This window comes from Cucurbita moschata, unplaced genomic scaffold (assembly GCF_002738365.1).
Source record: "Cucurbita moschata cultivar Rifu unplaced genomic scaffold, Cmos_1.0 Cmo_Scf00014, whole genome shotgun sequence".
In the NCBI taxonomy this organism is placed as follows: Eukaryota; Viridiplantae; Streptophyta; class Magnoliopsida; order Cucurbitales; family Cucurbitaceae; genus Cucurbita; species Cucurbita moschata.
This window is the reverse complement of record NW_019268530.1, coordinates 3349859-3362437: the sequence shown is the minus strand read 5'-3', so window position 1 is coordinate 3362437 and position 12579 is coordinate 3349859. Positions and strand designations below refer to the sequence as shown.

At 35.2% G+C, this 12579-nt stretch overlaps 3 protein-coding genes across 5 annotated transcripts; 1 reads left to right on the top strand and 2 right to left on the bottom strand.

Annotated features, from left to right (window-relative positions):
• Positions 1-222: 222 nt before the first annotated feature.
• LOC111452259 (elongin-C-like) lies at positions 223-2421 on the bottom strand. 3 transcript variants are annotated; one of them, XM_023092874.1, is made up of 5 exons: positions 2199-2421; positions 1918-2023; positions 786-916; positions 460-608; positions 223-423 (listed from the first exon to the last, which is right to left on the bottom strand). In XM_023092874.1, the coding sequence occupies exons 1-3, from the start codon at positions 2308-2310 to the stop codon at positions 838-840; spliced, it is 297 nt and encodes a 98-aa protein (XP_022948642.1). In that variant the 5' UTR covers positions 2311-2421; the 3' UTR covers positions 223-423; positions 460-608; positions 786-837. The 3 variants fall into 3 exon arrangements, with proteins under 3 accessions (XP_022948642.1, XP_022948641.1, XP_022948640.1); XM_023092873.1 differs by having other exon boundaries at positions 223-616; XM_023092872.1 differs by having other exon boundaries at positions 223-608.
• A 1486-nt stretch (positions 2422-3907) lies between these two features.
• On the bottom strand, positions 3908-5441 carry LOC111452250 (metal tolerance protein B-like). Its single transcript, XM_023092860.1, has 2 exons — positions 5304-5441; positions 3908-5137 (listed from the first exon to the last, which is right to left on the bottom strand). Exon 2 carries the CDS (start codon positions 5101-5103, stop codon positions 4012-4014), a length of 1092 nt encoding a protein of 363 aa, XP_022948628.1. The 5' UTR covers positions 5104-5137; positions 5304-5441; the 3' UTR covers positions 3908-4011.
• A 4941-nt stretch (positions 5442-10382) lies between these two features.
• On the top strand, positions 10383-12539 carry LOC111452249 (probable protein phosphatase 2C 24). The gene is made up of 4 exons (XM_023092859.1): positions 10383-11173; positions 11329-11670; positions 11779-11884; positions 11977-12539. Exons 1-4 carry the CDS (start codon positions 10697-10699, stop codon positions 12318-12320), a joined length of 1269 nt encoding a protein of 422 aa, XP_022948627.1. The 5' UTR covers positions 10383-10696; the 3' UTR covers positions 12321-12539.
• Positions 12540-12579: the final 40 nt, after the last annotated feature.

Below are 12579 nucleotides of genomic sequence, written 5' to 3'. Positions count from 1 at the left end.
GTAAAAGAAAAAAAAAAAAAAAAAAAAAAAAAACATACATAATATTATTTACACCTGTATAAATACTATAATTTATTTCATCTTTGATCATTTATATAATTACTTTTAACACATCAACTGTTAATTGAAATAACATAAACGATGCTTTCAATTTTTACCTATTAGCCTCAATTTCCATCTTCTTTTAATGAAAATGTTCTCCAATGTATCGAAATTGAAATGAGGGCCCAAAGTTTAGGTGTATATGGTATAATTTAACCAAGCTATTATTCTCAAACAGTGCAACATTAAAGTCACACCTAAAAAGCAATACTCAGCTTATTGATTCACATTTAATATTCACTTCTAACAAATACAAATCCATAAGGAACACACTATCTTCCCCACTTTGTGTCTTCAGGGAATAATATACTCCTTTTGCACAGAGAAGATAAAGAAGCCATTCCATTCCAAGAAAACTAAGTATAGAAAAAATGTTCAGTATCCAATGACCATAAGAAGAGTAGATGAGAGTTTACCTTTGCTACGAAGAGGAGAGGAGAAAGTCGTTATGATTTAGAAATAAAATGGAGCTTCCAAGCACAAAAACTACACCGCAATATTTGTGCCTACAATAATGCCATGGAGTGAAGTTCCAATGAGTGAAATGAAGCAACAATATCATGCATTAATTAATGTACGTATTCCTGTTAGATTAACCCTCCTAAACGAAGGGGAAGTACTAAATAACGAACTTCACCGACAATCTAGTCATGGAAATCTATTTCTATCACATAAATTACCACCTGATTATAATGTCAAATGGGTCACTGTGGAAGAGTGCCCAGAGCTTATAATTCATGTATGGAGATAGTTGGCAGCCATCATCAACTCCAGAGTCAATTCAGGTTCAATAGGGAACTCGGTCTCTTTCCCACTGACAAAAAGGAAGAAATCAATAAACATGGCAACAGATTTAGTCGTTCTACGAATTTACAATGGAAAAACTTTTGTTCTTTGTGAGAATGAAAATAAGAACCAAAGAGAATACAGAGGTATGTATATATATAAGTATTTACAAACAACATTTATCTTTAATTGGTTGAATTCCCAATCCCATAAATTGCCAAAAAGCTAGGGTGAGTAATGTCCACCAATGCCCAAAACGCTTACACACTTATCCATCCAAAGCTTCAAACAAAATTTACCAAAATTCATAAGCATTCTACACAAGACATAAAAACACTCTGGTAAGTTAGAGAAAAGCCTACTCTAACTCGATTCTGTTTATGTGTTTAAGTATAATGTTTTAAATGGGTGCGACGAGCGAGATCTAATCTAGAGGCTTGACATTATCAGCCGTCTAACCTTTGTTCATGTACACCCATGTACTGTCCAATGAGGTGCAAAACATTTGGCTCCTAATCCAATTAACTTGTAAGAACTCTATCTGTACTACTTCATCTAACTTAAGTTTGCCTTCGAGAACTCTCTTACGCAGACAACAAAAAGTACATAACAACAGCAACATGAAAATTGTTGAGATAAGTTGATCCGAACCAAACAGTGATGCAGACATTACATGCTATCTGGTTTCACAGAAAACTTTTCTTTTATCCCTAAAAGGAAACAATTTTTCAGACCATCAAGATCAATCTGCCGGTCCAAATGGCAGAACTAGATGCCCCGCGCTATAGTTTCTATTTTCAATAAATTGGTGAGGACGCAGTCCTTCGTTAACAAGCAATTCCAGAAATAAAAGTGAAAGAACAGACACGTTTTCAATAATATAATCAACAAAGTACCAGTTTACGAAAAATTACCAGAACCTAAAATCCAAAATATTAGCGATGGAACATGCCAACATCTTAATTTGCCAGACATTCACTCGGATTAATCAGAACTAAAGAAAATTTGACGGGAAAAAGAAACGAAAACCTGGCGAATTGAAGATGCCAGTAAAAGTATTGGCAAATCTTCTCGAGAATGGGAGTGCTAATCTCAGGAAAAGTCACTTCTCTGTGCTGCGATTCAGCAAAATTTCCTATACAAGAAAACTAAGATAGTCAAACAAAGCCCTAATTAAACAAGAAATTTTCAAAAGAAAACAATCGTTCCAAGATTTCACCAAATTCATTCTTCTTTACAGATAAGCAACAACGAGATCGTAAGTCTCAAAAAGTGAATTGATCGAGACGGTATGAGAATGGGAGAGAGACCTGGCGAAGTAAGCATATTCCGAATCGTCTGAGAAACCATGGCAGCGTCCTTGTGAATCACGAACTCGAAACCCTCGGCGCTGATCAATTTTACAGTATCTTCCTTCTTCATTTCGCTCTGAACTATCGAAATTCCTCCTCTCTCTCCCTCTCGCTTGAATGAACTATGGAAACGAAGAAACAGGCTTTCGATTCTACTCCCTTTTTTCTTTTGACATTTTCGTTAAATTATATCCTAAAAAAAAAAAATATTTTATTATCATTAAATCCAATAAAATTTTATAAATACTTTTAAATTTTACAAAAATAAGAATAATAATAATAATTGAAGTTTAACTAATTTTTAATTCTTTAATATCACTGTGGCATCGTCCATGAAACAACGTCCATGTTAGTTCGTTCTTGTTTTGCCCACATGTAGTGAATTTGAATAATAATTTGAGCGTCGACTATGAAGAATTCTACCTTTCTGGTCCACTTATAGTTAAGTCATGATAGGGGAGAACGTGTTGAGCATGAAAATTCTACATCTCGAGTCCACCAGTAGTTGAGGCATCGATAAGAGAAGACATGTCGACTACCAACACTAGTCGGTCAGGCAACACAAAACCTCTAGATCTAAGGTATAGAAGACGACGATTGATACCTAAACATTGATAGTGCTCGAGAAATAATCTAAATGATAAAATTGAGTTATTTATCATGATAACACTACTAATATGGATCACTTTGCCTTAGTTACAAATGATTAGATTAAAATCATTCACTTATAGATCTGTGAGATGGAGTATCATATAGAATAAATTTGTATAAGATTGTACTGTAATATTTAATCTCTCTTTATAAAATTTGTTTATCCAGAAGATTAATATTTAATAGGATCATTATGTGTTAATTCCAAGTGTGTTATGGACTCTTATCTATGAGCGCTTATCTTCTGATTTGTATGAGTGAGTCATTTTGTAGTCAATTTAATAAGCGAGTCAAACTCATGGAACAGTCAAACTCATTGCTTGTAGATATTGTCCGTTTTGGCTTGTTACATATCATCGTCAGCATCACGATTTTTAAAACGTGCCAACTAGAGAGAAGTTTCCATACCCTTATAAGAAATGTTTCGTTCCCCTCTCCAACAGATGTGGGATCTCTGGTTTTTAAGACGCATCTACTCGAGACGTTTTGGCTTGTTTCATACCACCATCAACTTCATGAGTTTTAAAAGGCATCATCTAGGGAGAGGTTTCCACACCCTTCTAAGAAATGTATCGTACTCCTCTCCAACCGATGTAGAATCTCGGGTTTCTAAAACGGGTCTACTAGGAATAGGTTGTCACACCTCATAAGTAATGTTCCGTTCCCCCTCCAACCGAGTAGGATCTCACTCTACCATTGTTTGAGCCGGAAACATAATTTTCAAAAGATGAAACTCTAGTATGTGAGTGTTAATTTTTCTAAATTTCAACAATGTGGTCTCACCCTCATTCATTTCCTCGAGAGGGACCTATTTTATAATTAGACTATAAACAAAAGTGTTACCAGACAATCATCCATATTCAAGGGTGCAACAAAATTTTGACACAACCGTAACTATGAACAAATAATGAAAAGTCAACCTACATATATAAGATTACAACTCTAAATCCATAGTAAAGTGACCTATCGTCAATGAACGACAATTGATTGATTAAATTGCAAATTTAGTGCTATAATTTTGAGAAAGTAAGAATTTAATCCCTATAATTTAAAACATAACAATCGTAATAAATCGCTACAATTTGTAACATGCTCTCAATTTTTGTATCCTTTCATTCACCTACTCTACTTGAATGGTGGTATGAACTATATTATATCCCTTTTCACAGAGGTTCCTAATCTTAGAAATTGTATCCCTAACACAAACTCCATGATCAACTACAACATGGCAACACAACACAACTTTGCCGACACTTATTGACCAAATATGCAAGTCATGCAAAGCAAGAACACCTTTGATGTTCTTGATATCATGTTCTAGCCTCTCAATGTTGATCTCCTTGGGTGTTCCTTCCATCAGTATACCACCTATATGTCTAAGCATGGGAACAGTAGTAGCTAAAGCAAGAACAGAAAACACAAGAGTACAGATTAAATCCACCACGACCCAGTTGGGTTTAAGCCATAGAACAGCTCCAGCAACCATCACACCAACAGATTGAATCATATCAGAGATGAGATGAAGATAAGCACCTTGGAGATTTATGTTCGGACTTGAACTGTGTGAATGTCCCTCCTCCTCATGGTCAGTGTCATGATCCAAGTGATCATGATGACAAGAATGGCTATGGCTATGGCTATGGCTATGGCCAAGCCACATGACCATAACTAAGTTAAGGAGGAAGCCAAAAGCTGCAATGGCGAACATGAGCAATCCATTAACCTTTGTCTTTTGGCCGAGGATCCGATTGGCTGCCTCGTAGATTAAGAACCCAGAAATCAGCCATATGAGCTGCACAGACACAAGGGCGCCAATAACTTCAAGGCGATTAAACCCAAATGAGTGTTGTGGTGTGGCCGCCCAGCCTGAAACCCAGACAGCAAAGAGGGAAACAGAGAAACCAGCAACATCACTAAGCAAGTGAGCTGCATCAGTCAATACAGAAAGACTATTGGCTCTCAAGCCACCAATGATCTCTACAATGATAGCGATTACATAGAACAATATCAATCCACCGAGCTTCATAGCGGACTTCGATCGTGTTAATGACTCTAGATTACTATGTTCTAATCTGGAAAACGGACAGCCAGAACGACAACAGTTTACATCTAGGGGATTCGGAATAGAAACATTCCTCTTCTTAGCAATTACTGGAATCAAAACATCAAGCGAATGCTCTGTTCTTAAAATTGGCACTTCCTCCTCCGCCATGTGATTAATCAATCGAAAACTAGTGTTACTAAAACTGAAAGAGGAAGAACAAAAACAAGATTCCTTAGGCTAAAATCGATTACATCGACCAACATAACAATAAAGAACCAAACGAAATAACAGCGACGCGTTCCAGAAAACGAAGCAGACGAATTCGTAAAAAGAAAATTACAGAACGAAACAGCAAAATCAGTAAATACCTGAACGATTTTAGTGCGATCGAAAAGGAAAGAATCTCTGTGTTTGATCCAAAAGGGATAAAATCACAAAGAGTTTACAGATTTGGTAGAGATGGACGAAACTTTCTGTCTGTAACATTTCTTTAATTTGAAAATTATACAAAATAAAAAGGAATATAATGGTTTGATCGTTGCGTTTCGTTGCCGCCCAACTAAGCAAAACGGGGAAAAGGTCTGACGCGCCTCGAAGCGAGTGAGAATCCTCTGCAATTTACAGTTTTGAGAGTCATTCGAGTTGTGGGAGCGTGATGTTCACGATTGTCGTTTTGATTTTTTCTTTGTACTCCGAAACTTTGGCGATGAAAACGACATATCGTTCAAATTTCGTCAACGCTTAAAACGACATAAAATATAAGGAGATAAAGACGTATGCACGTCGTTTTGGGTTAACAAAAGAATACCAAAAATTTATGAATTGTTTGGAAAGGAATTGGTCACTTCAATGCCATGGGGGGGCGGCCAATGGGGCGGCTAGTGACATATGTTTGAATCAAAATAACCTAAAATATAATATAGTTTGTTAGACCAACACGACTCTCCACAATGGTACGATATTGTCCACTTTATACATAAACTCTCATGGCTTTACTTTAGACTTCTTCAAAAGGCCTCGTACCAATGGCGTTAGTATTCCTCACTTATAAACCCATCATCATTTCCTAAATTAGCCGATATGGGACTTCCATTATCCAACATAGTTTAAATTCATTCGAGTATATATGAATTGGGTTCGTAAAATTTTTTAGATCAACTCAAAATTTCAAGTTGGTTAAGTTGGTCACCAAATCTAAACACAGTCCACCGTTATGGGTTTGGGTTGGGTAATTCGAATTGGTCGAATTATCAGATCATATAAACCCTCTTAAAATTTAGGTCTATTTCGTTTATTTTTAAGAAAATATTTAGGTTTGTGTTTATTTAATCCTTAAACATTAAAAAGAAAAAATCTAATAAATCTTTAATTTTAATTTTGAATTAAATCCATTATTAATCTATTTAACGTTTTTTAAAATTCATGAGGACTTGAAGGCTCGAGGGGCGTTTGTTTCTAGAAAAAGATGAATTTTTTACTCATTTGGGGGAAGAATTTAAATTTTTGCTTGGATTTTTTTTTAATTATATATATTTATTGTTTTTTCTTTTAAATCTTCTTATAAATAATTTGTTTAAAAAATTATTAATATTAACGGCGATAAATTATTTTAATAATTTCACTTAATAAAAATAAATTAATTATCTAATTTTAAAAAATATTTTTTATAACACTCCATATCTTATTTCATATTATTTTAAGAATAAATTTAATTAATTAATTCATCTTAGTTTACAAAATTATTATAATTAATCATTTAATTATAATAAATCGATAATACTTTTTAAATATTATTTAATTTATTTTGACAATCAATTATTAAGTAAATAAATTACCTATTTACTGACATTTATTTTAACGGTTAAAAATAAAAAAAAATTAAATAACATAACAAAAATACTGGGCTCTCGTGATCGGTATTTATTATTGAAGGAAAATTTAATCAAAGAAACACATCGATGTAGTGTAAAATGACCAATTTAACCTCGTAAAACCATTGGAAGTTTGCAAGATTTTCCTAAAACTGGGAAAAAATGAGCCAAATAATGCATGAAAATAATAATAATAACAAAATTTAAGCAACTAAATTAATAAAAATATGCCTAAACTTTCTGTCTCTCTAACCGAAAATATTTTTACAATTAATTTTTAATGAAAATAGTTTATATTTTATTTTAAAAATATTCAAACATTTAATAATGTTTCAAAAATAAAAGTGGGTTAAAACCATTTAATTTTTTAAAAAGTTAAAAAATATGTAGAATTAACCCTCTTTATAAAAAAAAGTTTAAAAAACTCTTAGCGGAAAATCATTTATTAGATTTATCTTCAAATATTTTATTACTTCTGAAAATTCATGTGTATTTTTAGAACGTACATTGAGGATAAAAATATTTTTTAATTTTTTTAAAAAAGTTTAAAAAATTTGTAATAAGCTATTTTTGAAACCCTATGAAAAATTAACGGTAGTAATAGTATTTTTAATTTTTTTTAATTTAAAGATATTTTAAATTTAAATATTTATTGAAATTTTTAAAAGATTAGGGTTAGAATAAAATTTAATAATGGTTTTTTTAATTTATTCTTTTCTTATTTATTAATTTTTTTTAAAGGAGAGTTATGATTATTTGAATTAAAAATAAATAAAATTTGAAAAAGACTCGAGAGCATCTAGCTGGTGCCTTGTCATCATAAAGAAACATATGGAGTGGATAAGACTTTTAATAAATAATGCAATCTAGGTCTTTTTAAAAAAATGAAACATTTAAAAAAAAAATAAATTTAGTAAACTCTAATAATAAATTTAATTCTAATTCTTTTTACTTAATTTTTATGCTATTTAGATTTTAAATTTATTCTCATTAAAATTTTAAATTATATACATGGTATTGGTGCAATCATGTTTGATATTATATTTAGAGGAAAAAAATAAGGAATATTTGTCAAATATAATATAAATTTTAATAATAAAAACCAAAATGAATATATTTATAAAAATTTGAATGAGTAATAAAATATGTTAAAGTATGGATGAAAGCCCCACGTCTGTTAATTTAGAGAATAATTATGAGTTTATAATCAAATAATACTCTTCATTGGTACGAGATATTTTGGGAAAACTCAACCCAAAGTCATGAGAATTTATGCGCAAAGCATGCCCTAACGATTAAATTGAGATTTATATTTTAAAATTTAGGGAGTCCTTAAGTGGAATTTACAATTTAACCCTTGTAATAATGAATGTTTGGCTATGATATGGAGGGGCAAAACGGTAAGAGAAAAAGAGAGATAATAAGGGGAGGAAATCGTGGTAGTGCGGTACAGTTGTGTTTGGAAAACCCCGTAAAATCTGGCTCTGCCGCCTGCAGCACAATTCCCACCGCCACGCACTGAAACCTACGCCGCCGCGCAATTTGCCCTCCATGCGCCGCGCCGTCCCCCCACGTATCCCATTTTCTTCCTTTCGTCAGGCTTTCTACGCCACCGTCCCTCTCTTTTCTTCCTCTTACTCTACGTGGCCGCCCCTCTCCGCCTCGTGTCGCCGCCGTACCGGAACTCCACTTCTACCTACTTCTCCACTTTCGGCCGCCGGAAAACACTTCGGGTTTATGATCAATCTCTAAAGAAATATTAGCCACTGGAAGTAGTATTTTGTTAAATATAATTTTTTAATCTTTTTAATCTTTCTGTTATATGGATATTAAATTTTTTAATTTGTATCTAAAAAAATAATTTTTTTATTCTGTAAATAATTAATAGCAAATAATTTTTACTCATTATTACCACAAAGAGAAAGGATAACAACGGAGAGAGAAAAAATAAAATTTTTAAAAAATAATACAATTATGATATTTTTTCATAAAATTTTTCAAAATAAAATTTATCCTTTTTATTTTTCATTTTATGTTAATAATTATCATAAAATTTAAATTATTGAATTTATTCAAATACTCGAATGCCCTGAAATTTAAATTTCATGAATTAAAGATATATTTTTTCTAAATGTTATTCACGAACATAATATATACGAGTGTTTTATTAATATCGGATATTGTTATTAGGTGGGAGGTTGAGTGAAAAATTGAGAAGTGTTAATAATAGGAGGCTTGAATCATTGGGATAAAAGGGTGTGACTCAAGAAATCAAATGCTATACACATTTTGACGCTGACCCTTAAATGCACTTTTATTTTTCTTTATTAATAATAATACTTTAATTTCAAAATTAAAATATTACGTATTTTATTTAAAAAAAAAAAGATTAATTTGAATTTAATATAAAAATTTAGATTTTAATGGAAATAATTTTGATATTTTAATATTGAAATAATAATAAATGATATTTGGAAAAGGGAAAAAAGGGGAATAGAGGGGGGTAGGGATGCGTGTCATGAAATTGTAGAGTTTTTAATAAATATTTGTCTTATTAATCACGTGGAATTTTTTTGAAATGAAATGTCCACGTCAACCCCGGTACCCGAAACCAAAAAAAAGACCCTCTCTCTCTCTGTCTGTCTGTCCCCACCTCCTTTCCACGTGGAGGCCCCTCGCTTCCCCAACTTCCGTTTTTAATTTTAACTAACCGGTCCCACCACCGCTCCTCCAATCACATATCGACACGCCCCCAACATAATCTCCTCTTCCGTGATTTCCTTTCTGTTGCCTACTCATTCCCCCCTGGCCCACCTCCCTTTTCCCTGCCTACCATTTTCAAGGTATTTTCGTCATTCTTTACCCTTTTATTTATTTATTTTTTAATATACCAAAATAAAATAAAATAAAATATTTGGTTCATGAATTTGGAAGAAATTTAATTTAAGACGTTTTTATTATTTATTTAATAGTTTAATTATCATTAATTATTTAAATTTAATTTTCCACGTAGTTATTTAGAATTTAATGTTATATTTTAAGGGATAATTGGGGTGGTGGGGGGGGGTGTGGATGAAACGTGTCCCGCGTGACAACCGGGTCGGGTCGGGAAAGAGTACGCGAGAATGCGCCACGTTTCAGTATCGTAAAACAAAACCGCCCCCCTTCTTCCCCTGTTTTCCAGATATTTTTTTCTTATATGCCAGACATATGGGACCCACGTCTAAACACGTATCTCTCTCTCATTGGTTATCAAAAGCTAGAGGAATAAAAAGCAAAAAAATAAAATAAAATCTTTTTTTTTTCTTTTTCTTTTTTTTTTCTTCTTCTCGTTTGAAATGATATCGACACGTGGCGCGAACCCATGTCTGTAAATAGAAAATTAATAATTATGATTATTTAAAAAAGAAAAATGGAGACGCCCTCAGAGCGTACACCAAGGACCACATGCGTGTCAAAAAGAAAGTCTCTCTCTTGTTGCGTTGCTTTGATTTCATTGGTCCACGTCTCTACCATCTTCCGAACTAAATATACGCGTGTCCTTTTCTGATCAATTCACACTCCATAATCAACGCTTCAGATTTGTTCTACAACTTCGATCTGCCCGTTTCTTCCCTCGGGTACTTACCCGCCCTGACCGTCCTCCCTAGGAAATTTTCAATATCGAGCTCTGTCTTCCTTTTAAAGCGTCTCCCTCCGCCGAACCACTCTTCTCTTTCATCTGCTCGTTTTCGAATTCCGTCGTCCGTCGTCGTTGCCGGCGTGTTCAGAGATTGGAGTAATCGATTGCGGAGATTTGAGTTTTTGTTTGTGGTGGCTGGGGGAGGATTGAGAAGGGAAAGGAAAGAGAAATTAGGGGAAGTAACGGAAATTGTATTGTTTCATTGGTAATGGCGGAGATTTGCTGTAAAGTGATAGGTGAGAGTGAGGCGTCGTCGTCCTGTGAGCCGAGCTCGCGAGTGGCTAGACGTCGGAGAATGGAGATCAGGAGGTGTAAATTTGTTGCCGGAGTTGCTCCGTCGGAGACTGATACTGTTGCGAAGCGACAGAAGCTGGAGGATCGATCGGCGTCGCTTTCCAGAGACTGTGATAACGCAGTTGAGAACTGTGATTCCGGGGAAGAAGAGACTGTCGGGAGTTTTGTGGCCGGAGAAGTTCCGAAGGAGGTGTCGACACCTCTGCATCGGGAATCTCCTATCATTCCTTTAGGCGTAGAGATTCCGAAGTTTGGATTCTCTTCTGTTTGTGGAAGACGGAGAGATATGGAAGACGCGGTGGCCGTTCATCCATCGCTTTGTTTTACAGACAAGGAAGCCACCGATAAGGTGCACTTGTTCGGTGTTTACGACGGCCATGGCTGCTCTCATGTAAGATCCTTAATTACTTCCTCGCCATTTCGTTGTTTAAATTGAAGTTTAAGATAAAGAATTAACAACTTGGAACTAAATAATTAGGTAATTGAATTCCTCCTTTTTTGCCGAATTTTTGGGGTACTTATGGGCGGTTTTTCTGACGGTATTAGGTGGCGATGAGGTGTAAGGATCGACTGCACGAGCTCGTCAAAGAGGAGTTAGATCGGGAAGTGAAAGAAGAGTCTTCCGCCGCGGCGGAAGCCTCGAGGTGGGACGGCGCCATGAAGAGAATCTTCCGCCGAATGGACAACGAGGTTGTGGCGCGAAACAATGAAGAAATTGTGGTTGCGAATTGTAGATGCGAACTGCAGTCCCCGGACTGTGATGCCGTTGGATCCACCGCTGTCGTTGCAGTTGTGACGGCGAATAAGATCATCGTTGCTAACTGCGGCGATTCCAGAGCCGTTCTTTGTCGCAACGGGAAGGCCGTTCCTCTCTCCTCCGATCACAAGGTATGTGCTCAGATTTGTCAAATTTTGAATCGATTAGGGCTAATTAGTCAATCCTTCGGTCTTTAATTCCGTATCCCTATTTCTGATTCGATTTTGTAAATCTGACAGCCGGATCGGCCCGACGAGCTAAACCGGATCGAGGAAGCCGGCGGCCGTGTGATCTATTGGGACGGACCAAGAGTCCTCGGAGTTCTCGCCATGTCAAGAGCCATAGGTAACAAACAAATCGCCGATAACTCACCGGTTTCTCGACCGGCGTTGACTTGTTGTAACAAATCAACTAACTCCAATTTGAAACTTCCTCAGGCGATAACTATCTGAAACCGTATGTGATATCGGAGCCGGAGGTGACGATAACAGATCGGACGGCAGAGGACGAGTGCCTAATTCTGGCGAGCGATGGGCTTTGGGATGTGGTTCCAAACGAGACGGCGTGCGGAGTTGCGAGCATGTGTCTTCGGGGAAAGACAGAGGCTCGGTCGCCAGGGTCGCCGCCTGTGGCGGTGGAGACGGCGGTGGAAAGGGTGGGGACGGAGAGGGCGGACAAGGCCTGCAACGATGCGTCGATACTGCTGACGAAGCTGGCGTTAGCCAGGCACAGTACGGACAACGTGAGCGTCGTGGTGGTGGACCTTAAGAGGGACACGTAGCCTAAGAATCTGTCCCGATCTGTCCGCGTCCTTTTTTTATTACTATTATTATTTAGTAAAGAAATTAAATTGAAAATTTAGAGAAAAAAAAAGGTCTTTTTTTATTATTATTTTTAAAAATTAGAAAGGGGAAAATCAAGTTTTTAGTGAGGTATAGAATGAAGATAATCCATCTTTCTTGGGAATCTTCTTCTTTTCGAATGTCAAAAAAAAAAAAAAAAAAAAAAAAAAAAAAAAAAAAAAAAAAAAAAAAAAAAAA

What these genes read in the sequence shown, in the direction of transcription:
- LOC111452259 (XM_023092873.1), bottom strand. Translation starts at nt 2,310, where the DNA reads ATGAAGAAGGAAGATACTGTAAAATTGATCAGCGCCGAGGGTTTCGAG. An exon ending in GAATATGCTTACTTCGCCAG is followed by an intron (nt 2,024 to 2,198) that starts GTCTCTCTCCCA and finishes TTTCTTGTATAG; the next exon opens with GAAATTTTGCTGAATCGCAG. An exon ending in TGGCATCTTCAATTCGCCAG is followed by an intron (nt 917 to 1,917) that starts GTTTTCGTTTCT and finishes CCTTTTTGTCAG; the next exon opens with TGGGAAAGAGACCGAGTTCC.
- LOC111452250 (XM_023092860.1), bottom strand. Translation starts at nt 5,103, where the DNA reads ATGGCGGAGGAGGAAGTGCCAATTTTAAGAACAGAGCATTCGCTTGAT.
- LOC111452249 (XM_023092859.1), top strand. Translation starts at nt 10,697, where the DNA reads ATGGCGGAGATTTGCTGTAAAGTGATAGGTGAGAGTGAGGCGTCGTCG. An exon ending in CTCTCTCCTCCGATCACAAG is followed by an intron (nt 11,671 to 11,778) that starts GTATGTGCTCAG and finishes TAAATCTGACAG; the next exon opens with CCGGATCGGCCCGACGAGCT. An exon ending in CGCCATGTCAAGAGCCATAG is followed by an intron (nt 11,885 to 11,976) that starts GTAACAAACAAA and finishes AAACTTCCTCAG; the next exon opens with GCGATAACTATCTGAAACCG.